This window comes from Microtus ochrogaster, chromosome 6, assembly GCF_000317375.1.
Source record: "Microtus ochrogaster isolate Prairie Vole_2 chromosome 6, MicOch1.0, whole genome shotgun sequence".
In the NCBI taxonomy this organism is placed as follows: domain Eukaryota; kingdom Metazoa; phylum Chordata; class Mammalia; order Rodentia; family Cricetidae; genus Microtus; species Microtus ochrogaster.
The window spans coordinates 12000302-12023547 of record NC_022013.1 but is presented as its reverse complement, the minus strand read 5'-3'; the positions used below and the strand labels follow the sequence as shown (position 1 = coordinate 12023547).

At 52.1% G+C, this 23246-nt stretch overlaps 1 protein-coding gene across 1 annotated transcript in view; it reads right to left on the bottom strand.

The window, feature by feature from the left end:
* The window catches only part of Gli2 (GLI family zinc finger 2), a 227964-nt gene that overhangs the window by 5977 nt on the left and 198741 nt on the right, over positions 1-23246 (bottom strand). Inside the window, exons 6-13 of the mRNA XM_026779596.1 lie at positions 20264-20465; positions 17547-17763; positions 16425-16547; positions 11363-11497; positions 7410-7559; positions 5698-5862; positions 2371-2652; positions 140-476 (exon numbers count right to left, since the gene is read on the bottom strand). Coding sequence (XP_026635397.1) covers positions 140-476; positions 2371-2652; positions 5698-5862; positions 7410-7559; positions 11363-11497; positions 16425-16547; positions 17547-17763; positions 20264-20465 — 1611 coding nt within the window. The remainder of the gene's footprint in view (positions 1-139; positions 477-2370; positions 2653-5697; positions 5863-7409; positions 7560-11362; positions 11498-16424; positions 16548-17546; positions 17764-20263; positions 20466-23246) is intronic.

Below are 23246 nucleotides of genomic sequence, written 5' to 3'. Positions count from 1 at the left end.
TTTTTTTTGAATAAGACATTGAGAGCCTGAAACCATCGATCTGTCTCATTGTGGGTAGTCAGTAAGACTGCAAGGTGCCTGGAGAGAAACCAGCCCCAGGCTCTCTCCTACCTGGGCTTTTAAGCCCCGCGTCACTCACCATTTGCTGGGAGGGGAGGCAGCTTGGTGTTGCGGGTGTGCGGAGCTGGGCCGGCCCATGAGCAGGAATCTTTGAGTGACTTGAGTTTCTCTCTCTTCAGCTGCTCAAAGCGATGCATGGTGGTCATGTGTTTGCGCAGCTGCAGGCCACCAGTGGAGGGGGCGGCCAAGGCTGAGGTGTCAGCTCCTGGAGACTGGTCATCCAGTGCCGTCAGGTCTCCCAGACTTCCTGGCCCCGTCCCCGGCATCTCCACGCCACTGTCATTATTGGGGGCACTGCCCAGGGGAGAGGGCTCGCTGCTGCAGGATGACTGGGCCCCGGGGCTGGACTGACACAGCTGTAGGGACAAGGCAGAAGGCACAGGCTCAGAGGGTGTGAGAAGTCGTCTGGTCCTGAGCCCACCCCACATTCATACCCTGCTGTGTTTGATTGGGCAGGGACAGGAGGAAGCAGGGAACGACTTTGAAGAGACACTTGCGACCCATCCCTTGTCTGCCTGCAGGAGATGGTTAAGTCCACCCTTGACCTTCTTTTCCCAACGATGAGATCGACCCAAACTCCCTTCTACATGAGCAAGGATTGTAAGTAGAAGGTGACTACGGTTACCCAGAAAGAAGGTACTCAACGTGGTACCACTGACGTGCCCACAATGAAGAGAGGGATGACAGAAGTCTGGCGACTTGCTGGCTAGGTGCCTCCTGCTGCACAGAGTGCTCTCTTTAGGCCAGGGGAGGAGCAGGGAGCTAAGGCGTGTCGCCATTGCCTGCACAGCCACTCCACACTGGCTACATATCAACTTGACAGTCTAGACTCACCTGGGAAGAGATTCTTGATAAGGAATGATCTAGATCAGGTTGGTCTGTGTGCATGTCTGTGTGCATGGGGGACTGTCTTGAGTATTAATGGAATGTAGGAAGACCTAGGTTGAATGTGAGTGGTGGGTCCTGAACTGTCGGAGAGGAGACAGCCAGCTGAGAAAAGCAGCACACAGCGCTGCTGCGGGCTGCGGATGCGACACACTTAGCTGCTTGACTTCCCGCCTCGACTTCCCAGAAGTGATGGGTAGGGATCTGGAATTGTAACTCAAATCCTTTCCTTACACTTGCCATTCCTGGCTTTTTGCTGGAGTATTTGCTGTAGCCACAGAAATGAAAGTGGAATACTTGGCTCTCCCTCTGGGCTGGGGTGGGGCCGGCAAATAAGTCAACACCACAGCCCTCTACAGCATCCAGTGTGGCCTGAGATTGGCCCCAGAAGCAAACCCTAGATGCAGTAGTTTAAGGCTCATTTCTGGATCAAATGCCTTCCCTGTCCCTGTCTCTTCCTTGGGAAAACACAATAATACACGGCCAGGTTAGTGGAGATGCTTCCCCAGACCTCACCCCTGCCCTCCCTTGCTCTCCAGACCTCACCCCTGCCCTCCCTTCGATCCCCAGACCTCACCCTTTCCCTCCCTTGCTCTCCAGACTCACCTTTGCCCTCCCTTGATCCCCAGACCTCATCCCTGCCTTCCCTTGCTCCCCAGACTCACCTTTGCCCTCCCTTGATCCCCAGACCTCATCCCTGCCTTCCCTTGCTCCCCACACCTCACTCATGCCCTCTCTTGCTTTGGATTCCTTGCTCCCCACACCTGCTGGCCTCTCTCTTGCTGCCTACCTCTACCTACTGCCATGGCGTCACCTGCTTCTCCAAAGATCAGTTCTACCTCTGCCCAGTCAGGGGCCTGAGACAGTACCCCAGTCCACCCTCTCACCCTGGGCACCCGCACCCCCACCCCATTCCTCTGCTCACCTCAGTAGCGTCTATCCTTAGGGGAGGTACAGTTGGGAAAAAGAGGTGGAGACAAAGAACAGGTGGTTAGAACGAAAGGAGCAGAGGCTAGAGTGGGGATGACACAGACACGGACAGAGGGGTGGGAACCCACAGTGGTACCCAGGTTCTGGATGAGGAGGCAAACATCCTGTGCAGAGCATCACGGAGGAAGGGCATCCCCAGCCCCAGCCTCAGTTGCCCAGCAGGAGCTGGGTCAGAGAAGGTGACTGAAACAAGACAGGTTTCATGGGGTGGGGGCAAGGTGATAAAGGAGGAAAGCTGAGCTGGAGCAAGGTGGGGCATCACTCCATTCTGAGAAGGGGGTACCTTAGCAGAACCCTCAGAGGGGCTGGGCTTTTGGGCCTTGTGCAGAGCTGGGGAACTGCCCTCTGCCAGTTGGGCACCCAGCTCTGTCTTACCCCAGAGCTCTCTGTCTTGATGGCTTTGATATGCAGGCAGTCCTCCACAGTGTGGCTGGTGCTACTGGCCTCCACACCGTCCTCAGATCCCCGGCCACCGGGCTCGCCACTGGCCTCACTGTCCCCATTCTCTCTGAGCAGTGGCGCACGGAGGTGCACATCATTGCGTTGCTTCTTAGTGACATGGGCGTCCGGTCCATGGACCGTCTTCACATGCTTGCGGAGAGAGCTGGGGTCTGTGTACCTCTTGGTGCAGCCCGGGATCTTGCAGATGTAGGGTTTCTAGGAGGAGAGTCAGGCCTGGGTTATGGATGGGGGCCCAAGGACAAACTCTAAATGGGTGCAATGCCTGTTCTGAAGCCATTCTACATTCCCTGGCAGCCCTGGATGGCACAGGGACTAAGGGGTCCAACATCTTCACAGTCTATAGACGGAGTGCACCAGGTCAAGCCCACAGGAGCCTGGCCTCCCCATAAACCTGGTGTACTTACTACCCTTGCATGCGGAGGAGGTGCACTCTCAAAAGAGCTCTTGCCACAAGAAGCTGGTGACACAGACCAGAAAGAGTGTGGGAAAGACCCACATGCTCCCCCCCAGGAACTAGGACTAGGATTTCAAGCTCATTAGACCTTTCTGTCTCTGTCAAAAGCAGATAGGATCAAGGAAACTTCCAGTCACATGGCCATGGGGTGCACACTCGAGTATCTGAACATCTAGTCTCTGTACTAGGATTGGTTACACTCAAATCCACAGACACAAACCACCACATACATATTCCTAACCCTGCACATATCTTCTTCACACACACATAACATACATACACACACACACAAACCACCCTCACTTGCCGTGGAACAATTTTTGTACGCTGTAAATATGTATTGCTCTCATTGCTAATAAAAGGCTGATTGGCCAATGGCTAGGCAGGAGAGCGGGGGAGGGGGCAGAAAGAATGCTGGGAAGAAGGATGGAGTCAGAGGAGTCATGAGCAGATGCAGAGAGAAGCAAGATGAACATGCTGTGTTGAAAGAAGGTACCACCACATGGCAGAGGGTAGATAAGAAATACGGGTTAAGTTAAAATGTAAGAGTTAGCTAATCACAAGCCTGAGCTGTCAACAGAACATTTATAATCATTAATAACTCTCTATATTGTTATTTGGGAAGCGGCTGGCAGAAGAGAGCTGATGGCGGTCCTGAGGAAAAACTCTACCTACTTGCACTCATCTTGCAAACACGGGTATACCTATAGACCACTTGACCCCGCATACTCATATCTACGCAAACACGGGTATACCTATAAACCAATTGGCCCCACATACTCATATCTACGCAAACACAGGTATACCTATAGACCACTTGGCCCCACATACTCTCCATATCTGCACCCACCACGTACATACAAATGCACAACACACATGTAAATACCTCCATACATGTATACATGTTCCCATATGTACATGTGCAAAAAGTACTTATATACAGGAACATCTTATATCTATATACAGATATTTATGTACCACCCTCACACATAAGCACATATATATCCACTATATGTTAATATTCCAATACACACAGATATAAATATGTAACATATCTTACTCCCACATCTATACATGTGCATATAAATACACACGTCTTAACACCAACTATATACTTCTGTCCACACATATTCCTCCCAAGGCTAGCTCCAGTCTAGAGAGACTCTAAGGGGCCCAGAAACCTTTGAGAATGCCTCTAACTTCTGACATGCACTGAAGAAAGGTCTCTTTGGGGCCCACGCTGTATCTAAGCTGTTAGAAATACTCTTTTCACCAGGGCTGGTGAGATGGCTCAGTGGGTTAGAGTACTTGTTGCTTCCAGGTCCTTGCAGAGGTCCTGGGTTCAATTCCCAGTACCTATATGGTGTCTTACAACCACCTGTGACTTTAGTCCCAGGAGATCTGACCCTGTTTTCTGACTGGGCACATACATGATGCAGATACACACAGGCAAAACATTCATATATAGGCAAAACATTTATATATAAAAAATCACACACACACACACACACACACACACACACACACACACACACACACACACACTGGTCTGCCTGAACCACAGGGAATGTATAGATGAGCTGTGACTGGGAGTTCCTGTTGAGTTCCTTCCTTGCATCTCTTGGGCCTGCCCAGGAGCTCCGTTTGCTCTGGGCTCTGAGCAGGCAGTTGGTAGCCTAGTGGAGCCTACGCGATACCTTCCTCTGGAGCAGGAGCTGCCACATGGACAGAGGGCTGAAGGCACCAGGGCAGCTGTTCTGTAGGCAGACACCTACTTGTGGGTAAAGCAATGGCCCAGCATAGTTTCACAGCTTCAGAGAGGCCAGCCAGCCTGCCTCTCGGCCTGTGGCACCTCTAAGAGGCCGTATCACCTCTCTGATTGCCAGTTTCCTTATCTGTGACCACCCAGGCAGCAGAAGCCATTCAATGGCCAGAGAAGCAGGGAGCAAACTACATTTCAGGACATGCTTACAACTTGAAAACCGGGAAGCTCTCCGCGTGTGTTATTTCTCAGGCACCATACACCTGCATTTCTGAGAAGGGTCTCTCATTGTCCTGGATCGTGCCCAGCTAGAGTGCCTGCCTCCACCTCCCCAGTACTGGGGCTATAAACATATACCACGATGTCCTGCTTTAAGAGCATTAGTTTTGATTTCAGTTTCTGCAGATGGCGGCATCTGTATGTATTACAGACACGAGGAAACTGAGGTGCGGAGTGTCAGTGTACCACGGAGCTTTATGGAGCATGTGCTGTTTCGGGGAGAGGCTACGGTGTAAAGAGGGAGACCTGCTGGTATGCAGGACTTGTGTAAGGAGAGGGGCTGGTGGGGGCGGAGGCACCTGGCACATGGCTGGCTAGCTTTATCTACGTAGTATCATGTGGGGAAGAGAGTCTCAGTGAGAGACTGTTTTGGATTGGCCTATGGACATGTCTGTGGGTGTTGTCTTAACTACGCTGACTGATAAGGGAAGACCCAGCCGACTGTGGGCAGACCACTCCCTAGGCGGGAGGCAGTGAACTGGATGACAGCAGAGATGGAGCTGAGTACCTGCAATCAAGTAAGCAAGCATGCATGCGTTCATTTCGCTCTGGACTGCAGATGTGGTATATATAACTAGCTGAGATTTTTGACTTGACTCCCCCACAAGAGACTGTAACCTAGAATTACAGGTCGAACTGAGTCCCTTTTTGTCACAGTAACGCATCACAGCAATAGAAATGAAATAGAACAATCAAGGGCAACGCATTCACACATGGCGGGCCCATCCCAGGCACGAGTACGTACCTCATTGGAGTGAGTGCGGTTCTGGTGTTTGGCACGGTCCGAGGCATTGGAGAAGGCCTTGTTGCAGCCCTCATGCTCACACACATATGGCTTCTCCCCCGTGTGGGACCGCAGGTGTGTCTTTAGGTTCTCCAGGCGAGAGTAGGCCTTGGAGCAGCCTTCAAACTGGAAGGAGGTGGATTGGTCAGAAAGAACACTCCACACGCAACTCAGGCAGCTGGACTCAGGGGCTCCCCTCCACCCCTCCACCCCATTCCTTGCTCCCTCCTGTGGCACTCAGTCCCACTGTACACCCCAAAGAATGCATGATGGTGGTAATGACAGTGACTCTCTCCTCTAGGAACACTGGAAAGGCTGAAAGTGTAAGGCAAAACTCAGATATATCAAAGACCTCGACAGAAGAGCTTTACTGTGAAATACATGAGCTCACATGTGTGGCATTTATATAAACAAAAGCACACATTTATAAGCTGTCCAAATCGTCACCTTCTATAATCCTGTCAGCAGTATGTGAAGGTTCTGATTTTCCACAGCCTAGCTCTTAACTGTCTTTTGTTTCGTTATGGGTGTTTGGTCTGTACTTATATCTGCACACCACACGTGGCCCTGGTGTCCAAAGCACCAAGAAGAGGGTGAGATCCTCTGGACCTGGACTTACGGCTGATCAGGAGCTGCCATGTTGGTACTGGGAACTGAACCTGGGTCCCTTGAAGAGGTGCGACTGCTCTGAAATGCTGAGCTATCTCTCCAGTTCCTGCTTTATTTTGTTTTTGAGACAGATTCTCATACAGCCCAGGCTGGCCTCAAACTCACTGTGTAGCCAAGGATGGCCTTGACCTTCTGATCTAGCCTCCAACTCCTAAGTGCTGGAGTTAAAAGCACACACCATCACACTCAGAGTATGTGCTACATGTAAGCATGCACCATCACACTCAGGGTATGCGCTACTGGGGATGGAAGCCAGGGCCTGTTGCAAGCATGCACCATCACTCTCAGTGCATGTTATACTGGGGGCGGAAGCCAGGACTTGTGCAAGCACGCACCATCACACTCAGGGTATGCGCTACTGGGGACGGAAGCCAGGGCCTCGTGCATGCTAGGCAAGTACTCTATCTACCACTATCCCTGGCAAACTCTTAGAAGAAAACAAAGTAGGAGGGATGGTTAAATCACTGTGACCACAGGTTAGGTAGCCATTTCTAAGACACAACAGCTAAAATTTGGATTTTACTAAATTAAGATTTTGTGCTTCAAAGGATATGATCCAGAAAATGAAGACAACAAAGAGAATTGGAAAAATATTTGCAAACTGTATCTGATAATGACCTAAAACTTAGCTACAAAAGAATTCTTGTAACCAAGCAGAAAAAGGACAAGCACTGTTTCCCAAAGAAGATGTACAGATAGGGACCGGGGACATGTCTCGATATACACAGGTGCTTGCTGCCAACCCTGATGCCAGGTTCACCGTCTCTGGGACCCACACGGTGGAAGGAGAAAACAGATTCTGGCAAGCTGTTCTCTGACTTCTAGGCATATCTCATCCCCCGCCCCTACTACATAAACAAATGTTATTAAAATATTTTAAATGTGCAAACAGCTAGTCTGATATCATTTGTGATCGGAAACACCAGCTGAAGCCGTAGAAAGTGCTGGGGTCAGGGCCCGCTCGTGGCTGGGCCCAAGTGGCTCTGCAGTGGGAGGAGGCTCACCGTGCACTTGTGCGGCTTCTCACCCGTGTGCCTGCGCATGTGGACAACCAGCATATACTGGGCCTTGAAGGGCTTCTGCTCTCTCGTGCAGGCCTGCCAGCGGCACACGAACTCCTTCTTCTCCCCATGAATGTGCTCGTTGTTGATGTGCTGTACGGAGGTGAGACAAGTGGTGGTGGTGAGTTCAAGGGTCACCTCCCTGGACACAAGCGCTCTTCCCACAATCGCTCCTGCCCTCAATGGACCGTCATCCCATCCCAAAACCTCCACCGAGGACACACAGAAGCCTCAGTAAGGATCACTACGTGTATGTGCACACTCGTGTGTGTGTGTGTGTGTTTGTGTGTTAGGCTCTGTCTGTCTGCCCCCAACCCTGCCTCTATGCCTTTGATCTGTGTCCTATCACAGAGGTACACAGCTCTACTCCACCAAGGGCATGGAGCCAAGTGACCACAGACTGTACTCTCCGAAACCGTGAGCCAAGCGACCACAGACTGCACTCTGAAACCGTGAGCCAAGCGACCACAGACTGCACTCTCCGAAACCGTGAACCAAGCGACCACAGATTGCACTCTCCGAAACCGTGAGCCAAGCGACCATAGACTGCACTCTCCGAAACCGTGAGCCAAAGCAGCTCCTCTGCGGCATAAACTGGCTGCTGCAACTCCAAGGTAAGTAATTCACCACTCAGTCCCCTGACTTCCCCAAGTCACAGAAGAATACAAGGAAATAAAAGGAACGCGGCAGGGAGAGGAGGTTGGAAGAAGCTTCTCACTGTCTAATCCTGGGAATTCCAGCACCATTAACATTTGCTGTGAAGGTTGTTGATGGGGAGATAATACTTTCAAATTAAGTGTTCAAATAGTGACAAACCGCATTTAGCCTTGAGCATAGATGGCCTTGAATATGGCCTTGTTCTTCTCCTAGGTATTTTCTGGGAACATCAGTGAGTCTGAAAATACATCACTTCCTATGCAGAGCTGTGAACCAGGGAGGTGGTCTGTCAGCTGGAAGTCTGTCAGTGAACAACAGGAGCAGGATCCACCCACGAGCTCTCTGAGGTCACACAGCTGCCACGAGAGTTCATGCTAATTGACAGCTTGGCAGATCTAGAATCACCAGAGAGACGAACCCCTGGGCGGGCCTATGACACCAGGTGACTCTATGAGGCAGGAAGCCCCGCCCACTGGTTAGGGGGTCCCTTGACTGGGATCCTGGACTGGATAAACGGTGCGAGGGCAGGGAGCAGCAGCCCGCCCTCCTTCCTGTTTCCTTATGGTGAATGCGGTGGATGATGTGGTGGATGCGGTGAATGCAGTGGATGGTGAATGCGGTGGATGCGCTGTGACCACCTAGACTTTCCCGCCAGGACGGACAGCACCCTGGACTGCGAGAGAAAACAAACCTTTCCCTCACGTTGCTTTTGCCTGGGTATTGTATCACAGCAGCAGAAAGCAGTCCTTTGAGAAAGTCACCTAAACTGTAGCAAGGCTATCATCTTAAGGACATTTATGTGTGGCTCTCCCCAGAGAAGCCCACACCCATATGTGGGCGTGTCTCCCTCCTTCCCCTTAGCCCCTCTCTTCCTATTAACCCCCATGCTTACATTTATGCTAAACTATCTTAACAAACTGCAATTCGGAGGCTGGTGAGAAAGCTCCATGGGTCTCTGTCTGCTTCCAAAACCAACAAACCAGAGTTTGCTCCCCAGGCCCCATGTGGTAGAAGGGGAAAACCGACTCTCTCAAGTTGTCCTCTGACCCCCACAAGCGTGCTGTGGCACATGCAGAAGCATAGACTAAATAAACAGATGTGTGTTAAAACAAACAACTCCATCTCTGCTATTTACTGACTTAGCCTGAGAGTCTCGGTTGTGATGAAGTCATGAGTCTTCGGTCTGAGCTGATGCTTCTGCAGTTAGCGGCAGGGGTTGCGTCTCCCACCCCCACTCATCACCGGAGACCCTTCCCTTTGCCCATTCCATCCAGTGTGTAGAGGTCACTGTGCGACCCCTTCAGATAATCCCCAGCTGGTACACCTCTTTGTTCCATCTGGGTTTCCCAATTAGCTATCAAGGCCTAGTTCCTGGGGAGGGAGCTCAATGGTAAGACGCTTGTTCAGCCTGTGTGAGACCCTGGGCCCAAACCTCACCCCAAATACTTCTGTGTTTGTGTGTGTGTATGTCCTTATGTGTGAGGATGTGCATGGAGGCAGAGGCCAGCACAGCCTGTCTCCCCCTGAGGTTTTTGAGACAGGGTCTCTCAATGAACCTGGGTTTACTAATTCAACAAGGCCAGCTGGTCAGTGAGCTTCAGGGGTCTTTGTCCCTCCATCTCCCCAGTGCTGGAACTATAGACCAAGCACCACCACACTTGGCCTTTTATGTGGGTGCTGGGGATCAGCACACAGGGCTTGAGGTTTGCATGACAAGCACCTGTCAGACTGAACTATCTCTCTGGCTCCTTCCCTGATGGAGTTAGCTGATGAGTAAAGGCTGCCCACATACCCCAGGCGAGGCTCAGGGCCTGGCCTATGGGGACACAGTGATTATGGTGACATTCTTGAGGTATGAGCAGCAGGTGCTGGCTAAATGTGCGGTGTGGCAGACATACTGATACTCCTGCTTCAGAGATGTGCACAGGAGGGGGAAATGAAGCTTCCTCAGCTCTGCCCGAGAGGGGACCCTTAGCTGTGGGCTCAAGGCACGGTGCCAGGCTGACCCTGGGGCTAAATAGCTTAGATGAGCAAGGCAGGTCAGCCAAGGACGCAGCAATGCCACTGCCTGACTTCTTTGTATTTTACAGGGTACTCCGAGGAAATGTAAACTCATGCTGTAGTCTCTCCCAGACAAAGACATTTACAACCCACACAGCTGTCCAGGAACCGAGTGGCAGCACCTTGTCCTAGAAGATGAAAAGCCACTGGCCCGGTGCCCCGTGCAGCATGCCCGACTGTCAAGCATAGATAACAGAACCTTGGGAGTAAGGAAAAGAGCAGCCCTCTGAACTTCCAGAAAACCCTTCTCCTCCAGCTCCCATTTCCATTCATAAAGCCTTTCAAATGAGAAAAATGCTTCCTGACTACGCCTTTCATTTTTTTCTTATTGGTTTACTTAGCGAGAAATTGTTAATAATGGACGGGGCTCTGGCTTGCCATCCGTCTTCCCAGAGCGCAGAGAGGCAGCACCAGGCAAAGCAGATCCTCTCTGGAGAGCAGAGAGCTCTTTCCAGGACCAGGTAGACACGATTCCCTAGGGCCACAGAAATAGCTCTGGAATGCCCTTCTGGGTCAAGACAGGACTCTAGCTGAGGAATTCTGTCTGCTAGGTATTTCCCCCTGGGTTTCTGAGGCAGAGACTCTCAGTGGCCTGGAACTCAGGAGGAAGGCTAGGTTGGTTGGCCTGAGATCTCCAGGTATGCATCTCTCTTGGCCTTCTCATTGCTTGGAGTAAAATCATCTGACACCATGCCCAGTCCTTTTAAAAAGGGAACTAAAACCAGGCCTTCCAAGCACTCTACCAGTGAGCTGTCTCCACAGCCACGGAGCACATCTTTTTACATTGTCACCTCTGGACTTTTGCTAGAGCCCAGTTCCAGCCCAAGCACTGTCCACTCTTTAGCCTAAGGGCTTGAACCTGCAACACACAGCTCTGATAATCATTTCCTCCCTGGTTTATTGCAGAGAGGTCAACAATATGGATTCAAGTTCTAGAAGGACCTTCCTGGGCATGTGGACTGCAGCTCAGAGCACTCAGTCTTGCTACCCTGCACCCGAGCTGGGGAAGGCGCCTCTTCAGTATTTCATGCATGTGTTTGGGGCGAGGTGAGGAGGCCCTAAGGCACCCGGTCATGATACCACCCATGTGCAGAGAATGGGGATCCCCCTTTGCAGCACAGGCCGTGAAAGGCTCCAGATCTTCCATCCCTCCGCAGCGGCTGAGGTCAGAGGCTTACATGCACCAGCTGCTCCTGGGTGTCATATTCCTTGGTGCAGTCTGCCCAGTGGCAGTTGGTCTCGTAGATGACCACCTCGGCCTCCTGTTTGCAGTCATCCCTGTCCAGGTCTTCCTTGAGATCGGCCAGCTGCTCCTGGGAGAAGGGAAGACCCACATCCACATGAGTCATGCCTGGGGACCCAGTCCTGAGGGTAGCATGAGATTAACCTCAGGGGTTCATACTAAGGACTCTTCGTTGGCACATTCATATACAATTCATGTACTCAGCCGGGCGGTGGTGGCGCACACCTTTAATCCCAGCACTCGGGAGGCAGAGGCAGGCGGATCTCTGTGAGTTCGAGACCAGCCTGGTCTACAAGAGCTAGTTCCAGGACAGGCTCTAAAACCACAGAGAAACCCTGTCTCGAAAAACCAAAAAAAAAAAAAAATACATGTACTCATGTTATACGCATGCACATCTACAATGCACACACATGTGGACACACATGACATATATATATGTATTCATGTTATACGCATGCACATCTACAATGCACACACATGTGGACACACATGACATATATATATGTATTCATGTTATACGCATGCACATCTACAATGCACACACATGACATATACATACAGAGTCATACTCATTCCCACTTTCCTTAGCTCAACCTTAGGAAACCATGGTCGCAGGCGAGAGTCCTGGGCCCTTCCTGTTCTGTCATGAAGCTGTTCTGACCAGGGCATCCTCCCCTCCTGATCTGTATGTAAGTAGGAGAAAGGAAGACCCTGACTTCTGCCTCTGTGGTTCAGTTTCCACTATGGGTAGCTGAGGCGAGCCATATAGCCGCTGGAGCGGGAAAAGTGTGTGGGGGTCCTGCCTGGACAAACGGGAAACCCCAAGTCCTTGGCCTTCCAAATCACCTTTTCATACTGTTTCCTCTTCCTCAAGTGCACGTGGGCACTCAGCTGCCACCAGCACAGGGCCACTGTCTGTCAGATTCACTGCAGAGAGGATGCAGACCCCACAGACTGTGTTGTCGGGCGTGTTTCCCTGCCACAGCTGACAGCCAGGGAAACTGAGGCTCAGAGAGATGAACTCTCCTCTCCACAGCAAATCCTAGTGTGTAGTAGCCTACACCTGGACCAGCGTCCCCTTCTGGTCAGCTTTAACTGTCAATCTGACACAGCCTGAGGAGGGAGCCTCAAATGAGGAGTGCCTAGGTCAGATTTGTCAGGGATTGTTTTGTTAACTGATATAACAGGACCTGTGGGCGGCACCATAGCTAAGGCCCACGGTTCTCAGGTGCATAAGAAAGCTAGCAACAACACTCCGTAACTTCTGCTTCAGCTTCCTGCCCTGGCTTCCCTCGGGGACGGACCTGGCCCGGAGGTGTAGGCTACTACGCCTACTTTTCTCTTATACCTGAGTTTGGTCAGAATGTTTTATTACAGTGATACCATGGAAATGCAATACTCTTTTGACCACAGTAGCGCTATGAGGCCATTTCAAAGATCAGATCACAGGGGACTTCCCTGGAATGGTGGCCAGGGATAGGTGCAGGTGCCCCAGGTTGGCAGCAAGGTCCAGGGAGGGCTTGTGAAGTCTATTGAGGACCATCCAGTGTTCAACGGAGCTGCCAAGCATTCTGGGAGCCAAACCAAGACCAGGGGCAGTTATAAAGATTTGCTTTACTGTTCAACTTATTTTTAAAAACAGCAGGAATGTATCCAGTATTTCTGAAAGAGCTTCTGGGTGTGGAGAAAGCTCAAGGACATTTGCCTAACACACAAGACCCCAGTTTAATTCCCTGTACTGCAAAACAAAGAAAACAAACTAAGGAAGAGCCTCCAGGGAAACAAGAAACTGCTGGCAAGCAGGGACAAGCTCTTGCCAGGTTAAGAACTCTAGTGTCCATGGCACCACGGGTCACTTAGGGACACTGAGTTCATCTCAGAAGTTCAGGATTTTCCATGGTGGGCCACAGACACAGGCCTTCTCTGATTTTGCACTGGGGCCACACTTCTTCCACAAGGGCTCCCTGATTCACCACCAGGGACCCTCCCAACAATTGCCCTGCTCTGCAGGGGACAAGCAAGCTCACTAGCTCCATAGAGATCTGAACACCTCCCTTCCGGGTGGGTATTCAGCAGCCAGGGGCTCTCGAGATGAGCCTGTGGAGGAGGTAAGAAGGTCTCCTAAGGCAGCGCATAGAACGTCTGGAAACATCTTCTCATACTCTCCAGGCTCTGCTCAGTTTAGACTGCCCTAAGGGGACCGGGAACCAGCAGGCCCAGCGGTGGGCTGCTCCGAGACCAAAGCAGGAGCAGTCTACAATTTAAGTAAGAGCTTAAACAGAGAGTAAAGTTACTTCTCTGTCTTTTCTGCTGAAGGGAGGCAAGGCCTTGCAATAAACCACACATGGAGGCATGAAGCCTGTCTCCTTGTGAGGAAGAGCCCTCTGCAGTGACTTGAATGGACTCTCCCTGTGCCCCCATCTCTAAATTTATTTGAGATAGGGCTTCGTACAGCTCAAGGCTTGCCTTAAATTCTCAGTCCTCCTGCCTCCACCTCCAGAGCGCTGGGATCCCAGGAAGGTACCACCATGCCCAGTGCGCTTTTCCGGTTTCTCTCTGCATGCTATTGGTGTATAGGAAGGCTACAGATGTCTGCATGTTCATTTTGTATCCTACTACTCTGCAGCAGTGTTTATCAACTCTGAGGGTTTCCAGGGGAGTCTTCAGGGCCTCATGCATGTATAGGGTCACGTCATCTGCAAATGAGGATGCACTGGCTCTTCCCTTCCTAGTTGTATCCCATTTCCACCCCCCTCCCTCTCATCCTATTGTGCTAGCTGCAACTCGAAGCACTACGCTGACAAGAGAGCGGAAAGTGGACACGCTTGTCTCCCCGATTTTAGCTTCCCCCAACTTAGTATCATGTTGGATGGATGCAACAATGTAATCACAGTAAGGAAATTAATGAATCAACCTCAGAGGGACAAATACTGCGTTCTTTCTCTTGCTTGTGAGTCCTTGCCTGTAGAGATACATAAAATCCTGTCTGTACGGAGGGCACGAGGTAGAAACAAAGCTGTCAGCAGAACAAGGGGATGGTAGTGAGAGTACAGGGAACCGAGAATAGGGAGAATATGCTCTTCCATGAAATTGGCCTTATGTAACTTTGTATAATAATGTGTGTGTGTGTGTGTGTGTGTGTGTGTGTGTGTGTGTGTGTGTGTGTGTGTGTGCATGCCCAGAGAGACACTGAGTGTACTCCTTATTCCTATCTGTGTAGACTCTGGTTAAGGGTCTCATCATCATGAACTGGAGTGAGTGAGTATGTGTGTGTGTACATCTGTTCAGGTACGCTGTTGTGCATGAACTGAAGGCCAGAGGACAGCCTTGGCTGTCATAACTCAGTCACTGCCCACCTGTCTTACTGACACAGGGTCTTCCTGAACTCGGAGCTTGCTGATGCAGCTACGGTCTGACCAGCAAGCCCCAGGGACTCATCTGTCTCTGCCTCCTCAGCACTGAGATTGATTACAGGTACATGTCATCATGTCCAGATTTTAACATGGATGCTGGGGATTCGAACTTAGGTCCTCATGCTTGTGTGGCAAGCACTTTACTGACGGGATCATCTTCCCAGTCACTCGCAAAACAGGTTTGGCTTGTTTGTTTGTTTTGGGATTTTTGTTTGTTTTTAAGGGCTCTGGGTGCAGGGCAGGAAAAAGACCTCTGGGTGGCCTTCCTAGAGTGTAGGGCAGTAATAAGGATCCATCCACGGATGTGGAGTGAGACTCCAAGGTGCTTGGCAAGCACCCATCCTTGGTCCCCTCCCTGTCCTCAACATTCCTGCATGTTTATCTTCCCTGAATGTGTGCTGTCCTCATCAATTTCTGCACACACCCCCTCCTCATGACGGCCAGCCTCGTGGAAACTATGCATCATGTTCAGACTGGCGCTCGTGTCAGTGAAGGGAGAAGAATTTGTCACCAACCCCTCTGTTTGCCTGACAATAAGAGGACCCAATATTTCATGAAAATTAAGTGTCTGGAGCATGCCTGATAGTTTACAGGCCCGATAAAGGATGGGCCAGCAGACTCTGGGAGCCAGGGACTGGAGGCCCGGAGCATTCTTGGTGACTGGGAACACAGATGGAGTAGGCCACTGTGGGGGCTTGGAGCTGAGGCTTAGGGTCACATGGCGGCTCCTGCTCCAAGAGCAGCACTGGCCTACGTGTCTTCCTAGGGAACGCAGCAAGCAGCAAGGCTTCCGGAGGGCTCTGCACAGAGGCCGGTCTCCACTCATGCTGGTCCATCTGCACTCTTCCCCACCAGGACTTATCCTTCCTGCTACCTGATGTGACCCGTAGTAGAGGAGGTAAAGCAGGGGGCTCCAGGAGAGGGGGCAGCCTGAAGGACCAGAGCCACTCAGGGAACTTGGGCAGTTCAGTCCCTTGGCTGAGGCTGTGAGCATGTGGGGTAATTGTAGCCTCAAGCAGGGTGGAAGGGAAGGAGCTGTGCGTGTTCATTCATAAATTTGGCTATAAATGTAGCACATGCAGAACATTCATTTACTCATTTATATTTGATAAAAATGATATACGTGCAGGGTGCTGAGTAAGAGAGTCATGGCTCTATGAGCTCACCTGCACTCTGACTTTCTACGTACTGCAGATGGCCATCCATCCACTTGCCCATTCTATCCATCCATCCATCTATCCACCCACCCACCACCCACCAATCCATCCATCCATTCATCTATCCATCCATCCACCAATCCGTCCGTCCGTCCGTCCGCCCGCCCATCCATCCATCCATCCATCCATCCATCCATCCATCCATCCATCCATCCATCCATCCACCAACCCGTCTGTCCGTCTGTTCGTCCATCTGTCTGTCCGTCCGTCTGTCCGTCCATCCATCAACCCACCCACCCACCCACCCACCTACCTTTCTGCTCCTCCCCCTTCTCCCATCCATTCACCACTAGTGCCCAACATCAGCCAAACCAGGAGACCCAACCTGGTCCCAGCCCAAGGACAGTGGCAGTGGGCAGCAGGCTACCTGCGTCAGTCCTAGCGGGGAGGCTGGCCGCAGGCCTTCGGCCTCAGTCTTGACCTTGCTGCGCTTATGAACGGTGATGGGATTCACGGTGCTACTCACGGCCGACTCGCTGCTCTGCTTGCTCTGAGGGAGGAGGCAGAGGACAGAGTGTCATGTAGGCACAGGGCGGAGGACCCCGAATTCTATCAGGGCTGTGGCTCTAGAGTTTGCCCACACAGATCATCTAGGATAACCCTGTATTTGAATGTATGCGCACACATATGTGTGCAGTACATGTGTGGGTTCACACAATGTATATCTGTGTCCATGAGCATGCATGTATGTGGACATCAGCGGTTATTCTCACGTGTGTCCCTTAGTCCCAACCCACATAGTCTTTTTGAGGGTCTCTCAATGGGACCTGGGACTCCCCAATTAGGCTAGGTTAGCTAGCCAGTAAGCTCCAGAGACCACCACCCAAGAACTAGCATTACAAGTGTGCATCACCGTGTCTGGCTTTTTATTTTTAAATTTATTTTTTATTTTTCAAGACAGAGCTTTCCTGTGTAGCCCTGGCTGCCCTGGAACTCACTCTGTAGACCAGGCTGGCTTTAACTCAGAGATTCACCTGGCTCTGCCTCCTGAGTGCTGAGATTAAAGGCCTGTGCCATCACTGCCAGTCAATGCCTGGCTTTTCAAATGTGTGATCATGCTTGCAAAGAAAACTCTTCACCCACTGACACATCTCCTTAGTTTCCCCACCCTTCTGCATTTTGAAGCATCAGAAACAGTCTCTTGGACTGGCCCTCCAACCAGAGCCAGCTGAAGCAGGGAGCCTAGACACCTTGTTTTACACGAGGCATGTATGTCCCTAAATGTAGCACTGAACCCTGTACATTGAAGGGTTTCTCCAGCCTTTCAAGCTTATTGGACAGAGGACAGACTGAGGGACTGGGGGCTTACCCTGGGTCCAGGTCAGGGCTTCTGGCCCAGTTTAAGGCTCTTCCCATCATGTGGCCTCTATCCTCAAAGCAACTGACCAGTCAGGCTCAAGTACAGTGATCCCCACCAGCTCCGAGCATGGCAGCCCTCAGGGGCTGCGTGAGCAGTGGTGGCCCACCTCCGTTTCTCGCACCCACCTACCTGGCTGGCATCATTCAGACAATTGCTGCTATTGCTGCTGAGCTGGGTAGGCATGGTGCTGATGGAGGTGAGCGCCATGGACTGCTGGGCCAGGAAGGTGGGTGAGGGTTGGATCAGGGGCGGCGTATGTCCAAAGGCTGAGCCCAGGCCCCGCTGCTGGCTCAGGATCTGCTGGTAGGCCACAGGGTTGATGGGGTGGGGAAAGGTGAAGGCTGGGCTGCAATGGAGAACAGAGGAGAATGGGGGACCATGTGGGTGCACTGCTGAACATCTGGGCAGAGAGGACCAAACCTGAGGCTCAAGATGGTACAATGTTATAATCACACCACGGCCATGGATTGCCCTCACTCAGCCTTGCTGCCCACACCTAGCTCCTTGATTGCAACCTTGACCCCACGTGGGCTGGCTCCCTGCAGGTTCCAGGTTCTATCTCAGCCCCACACCGGACTGTGTCTGTGCTGACACCTGAGATGCGTCCCTGAAGCACTGCTGCCTGTTGGGACCTCACTTGGCCTTGAACCACTGCGTTCTCTCGTTGTACTGAGCCCTGCAGCTCACTCCATCCCCCACCTCCTTGAGCTTCTGCTGCACTTACAAGTTGTCATACACTTGCCCATGAGCCACTTTTTCCTGGCAAGAGATGAGAGGTGCTGGTAGCTTCTGAGGCTATGCCACCAGAGACATATGGTTTCCTCCTTGTTCCCTGCAGCATCTCTGCAGTGTGAGCTGCTGCTATGAGGAGGCTCCTGTCCCAGTACTGAGGACATGGTCATGGACACAGAGGTCCATGACATCCCATAATCTTACAAAGGGGCAAAGATGAAGCCTCAGCGTCTGAAGGGGAACTCAGAACCACGCCAGCCTCAAATTCATTCATTTTCTCTCTCTCTCTTAGATTTTTTTTAAATTATTTCTATGTCTGTGGCTATGTATGTGTAGGTAACCACACAGGCGAGAAGTGGGCATTGGATCCCCTGGAGCTAACGTTACCAGTGGTTGTGAGTTGCTCAATGTGGGTTCTGGGAACCAAATCCAGGTCCTCTGGAAGAGTAGCAAATGCTCTTAATAGCTGAGCCATCTCTCCAGCCCCATCAGCCTCAAATTCTTGCTCCTCGGTGTGGGCTTAGCATTTAAAATGTTCAGTATGAGAACAACTTTTCCCGCAGCAGATATTGTAGACAACTGTAAGTGCCTGTATCCAGCCCTCGCACAAGTGGGGGATGGGCGGGACAGTGAGGGCCGGGACAGTGTGGTGCCAGGACAGTGGGGGCCGGGACAGTGTGGTGCCAGCACAGTGGGGTGGGTGGGACAGTGGGGGCTGGGATAATGGGGGTTGGGACAGTGGGGCCCAGGACAGTGGAGACCAGGACAGTGGAGAACCAGGAGAGTGGGGGGCCAGGACAGTGGGGAACCAGGAGAGTGGGGGGCCAGGACAGTGGGGGCTGGGATAATGGGGGTTGGGACAGTGGGGCTCAGGACAGTGGGGGTTGGGATAGTGGGGGCCCAGGACAGTGGGGACAGGACAGTGGGGAACCAGGACAGTGGGGGGCCAGGACAGTGGGAAAACAGGACAGTGGGGACAGGATAGTGGGGGCCAGGACAGGAAGTTGCCTGGACAGTGGGTGGGTGGGGGCAGGTTAGTTGGGGACCAAGACAGAGTGGGAGGCCAGGACAGGAATCACACTTCAGTCATGCTGGTTGCATCCGAGTCCTGGGGAAAGTTAGTGTCACGTGCAGTGGAAAGGTGAGAACGTCTGGATGGGGTTACAGTGAGACTGTTACCAGCCCTGAGATGTGCTCAGGGCAGGGACCGCAGCAGCGTCACACCTGGTGTGGCCTTGCTGGTCAACAACGTTAGCGAAACACGAGAAAAGCCACATCAGTAACAACTGTGTTTCTGTGTGTGTACAGATGTATACGTATTTTGGGGCATTTGTACCTGCAGGGAAGGAACATGCCAAAGTATACACAGGGAAATCAGAGGCAGCTTTGGGTATCAGTCCTCTCCTTGCAGGACCCAGTGTTTGCGACAGGGGGCGCTGCTGCTTCTCCACGGCATGCTACAGGCGGGCCAGGCATGAGCTTCTAGGGCTTTCCCGTCCCCTCCATCTCCCCACAGGAGCACTGACTATGTGCCTGGCTTTTGACATGCATTCTGAGGATTCCAACATCACTTACACTCTGTGGTTACTGTTTCTACCCACTATGCCATCTCCCCAGCTCCTAAAAAGGCCACTCTTGACCTTGGCTCCCTCTGGTGCCGTGATGGAACCCCTGATGACAGGTTTACTATGTAAGGATGCACTCCAGGGTTGGCGTGAACTCTCTGCATTACTGTTGCTTTGAGGTTTACAATTAGGGTCTCACGTAGCCCAGGCTGTTCTCAAACTCACTATATAGCCAATGGCTCTGAACCTCGGACCCTCCTGCCTCTATGTCCTGAGTCCTGGGATCACTGGCATGCATCACCACGCCTGGTTTTATACAGTGCTGGGGATGGAACCCAGGGCTTTGTGCAGGCCAGTAAAGGACTCTACCAAAGACACATCCCCAGCCTCACTACTGCTTCCGAATTATCAGCACAGTTGTTAATGTGTTGATTAAGTAGTGTAGCATGAAGTTCTGTCTCTCTCCAGTGTAAGGCCTGAAAGGCCAGACCCTGCCATGTGGCCCCAGCCAGCTCCCAGTTCCTATCCCCACCCGCGGATGGGGCTCACCTGAGGGCACCGGCAGACAGATGTCCATAGGAGCCGCTGGCTGCTGAGCTGCTCCTGGAGTTGTTGATGTAAGCTACCAGCGAGTTGGGGGAGGTCCGGATCATGCGCTGCAGGTCCAGGCTGGCATCTGAGAGTGGGGAGATGGATAGTGCCCGCTTGCGGCTGAGGCGGGGGGTCACACGTGGGCTAGAGAATCGCGACGCTGTGACAGACAACAAAAGGCATGTTAGCATCACCAATTCCACCCACATCACGAAGGTCCAGGATCTCTCCATAGTGTGGTGTGGCGGTGATGGGCTCATTTTCAACAGTGAAGAGACCCTCCTGGGGAGGAGAGTGAACAGGGTTCCGAGTCACAGGGTCATGGGCTTTGCTGTAGCCGGTATAACCCGAATACCCTGCACCCTAGAGGAACCTCGCCAAGCAGAGGCTGGAGGGCTGCTTCACAGCCTTAGTGTGGTGCTTGATTTCTGGCTGGCTCCTCAAGACCTACTGGAAAGGATGCTGTGAGAGATCATGGAGGCAGAGGAGGAGCAACGGGAAGAGGCCTCGTGGTACACAGATGTGCTCATACTTGGGGACCCCCAGCTCTAGGTCACCTGAGCTTCAGGAATGTGTGGTTCTGAATGTTTAAACCTCCTGAGCATGCACACATATACCCCTGCATGTAGGAACATACACCAGCCATGCTTGGACACTCCTGAACGTGTGTATACTAACACACACACACACACACACACACACACACACACACACACACACACACACGACTCCTGGCACTCCAGGCCCCAGTCTGCTCTTCCTCCTTCCCCATTACCCCCTATTCTGGACAACAGTGCTTCATAATGCGTCCCAGTGTCTGCGCTCGGTGCGCTAGAACCCAGTTCGCGAGCTTCGGGCAAGGGGCTGGAGGTTGAGAATACAGACGCAGAGACAGACCGACAAGCAGACCTTTAAACACTGATACCAAAGCCCCCAGAATGCTCCCTTTATTGTGTTCAAGGGCAGATTATATAGCTAGCCACGCCCCAGCCAAACCCACCAGAAACCACTCTCCTGCCATCAGGAACTCCTGAAGGTCTCGTGCTCAGAGCAGCTGTAGGCACTCAGATAAGGGGAAAACAAGTTGTTTACAAGAAATTCAGGGTCTGGGGTCTCAGTGCTCCCAACACAACAGTGGCCTAGAAGTTGTCTGACATCACTGGATGGCCCTAGTCACTAAAGTTTCTTCACTGACCCACAATGGGGTCTTATGGTAGTGGCAGCCTTCAGGACTGCCCTGAGATGGGAATTAGGTGATGGGTGGTCTAGCCCGTCACAAAACAAGGTCAGTGCCGATGTATGTCTTCATCTTCCCAGATACTTGCGAGGAGCAATTGGCTTCTATGCCTTGCCAATCTCCATCGGGGACTCTGGGCCTTCATATGCCTCGGCTGGAGATGCTGCCTGCAAGCAGCCTTGGTACTACTCAAATGCTGTGCAGGACATCAAAGAACCTTCCCCAGCCTCCCTCTCATGAGGGCAAGATGGCGTGTTGTACATGCTGCTGTGAAGCCATGCAGAACTCCAAGGACGGCACCTGTCGCCCTGTCCACATATCTGGGTGAAATGGCTAATTCCCAGCTCCTTCAAGGTGCCAGCAGGTCTGTGTGGCTGACTAGGGTGAGCCAACAGTTTATGGTAAAGGGAAGAGCCAAAGTCTTGAAAAGATGACCGAGCCTGTGGTAGTGATCTACAACTTTCGTCCCCCTGCCGCCATCCGGGCATTCTCTGAGCACCTGGTTCCACGCTTTGAAAACCCTTACCTCAAAGCTAGAGGCAAAAGGAGGTCCCCTCTCGGGCTCTTCGTTCTGAACTAAGTAGAAAATGGGCACAAGAGGGGGCACAAAGGGGCTAACATCCACTAAAGGAGACTCATACAAGTCTTTGGCATATATGTTCTTTCAGTATGTGTGCATATGTGCATGTTTGTGTGCACGCATGTGCATGTTGTAGAGGCCAGAAGAAATTCTCAGGTGTTGCTCCTCAGGAACTGTCCATCTTCTTTAGACAGGGTCTTTTATGGGCCTAGAACTCACCGAGTAACTAGGCTGGGTGGTCACCAAATCCCAGGGGCCAACCTGCCTCTCCCTCCTGAGAGGATGCACCAGCACACCCCTTTCCACAAGAGCCCCAGGGAACGGCGCTCAGGCCCCCGGCTTGCAAGGCAAGCACTTTCCTGACTGAGCTATCACCTCAGCCCATCGTCATCTATTTTTCAAAAGGAGATTTCGCTGCTAACACTCTGACTCCCACCCTCTCGGGTGCCCCTAACAAGAGGAAGCAGGCCAAAACTGACAGTGGTATTCATCTCTGTTATCCCTGCCCTCGAGGGAAATGTGTTTATTAACGCGCCTCTTCCCTGGATAAATCACTAAACAGGAAGGAAAGCCTGGCACTCATTTCCCGAGCTTCTCCTGTGATTTATGTCTCGGGACTGCTGCACTCCCAGCAGCCATTCGTCGATGGCTGGGCCTGTTCTAACCCTGGCCATCCAGTGACCGGCCACTCGCCTGTTCTCCCTCAGAAGACACCTGACGTGGCCAGTTCCTGTCTCTACCTATCTCTGTCTCTTCTCACCTCCCCTCTCCTCCCCTCCTCGCCTCTCCCTCTTCTCTCATCCCCTCCCCTCCCGTTTCTTCTCTTTTCCTCCTTTCTGTATCTGAGCGAATATGTGAGCGTGTGTACACATACATGTGTGTGCAGGGAGACCATGCCAACACTGATATTTTTTTTGAGAAAGGTGCAGTCACCCTCCCGTCCCCCACTGCTGGGGTGCAGTCACCCCACTGCTGGGGTTACAGGTGCAGTCACCCATCCTGTCCCCCATTATGCTGGGGTTACAGGTTCAGTCACCCTCCTGTCCACTGCTGGGGTTACAGGTGCAGTCACCCCTCATGTCCACTGCTGGGATTACAGGTGCAGTCACCCTCCTGTCCACTGC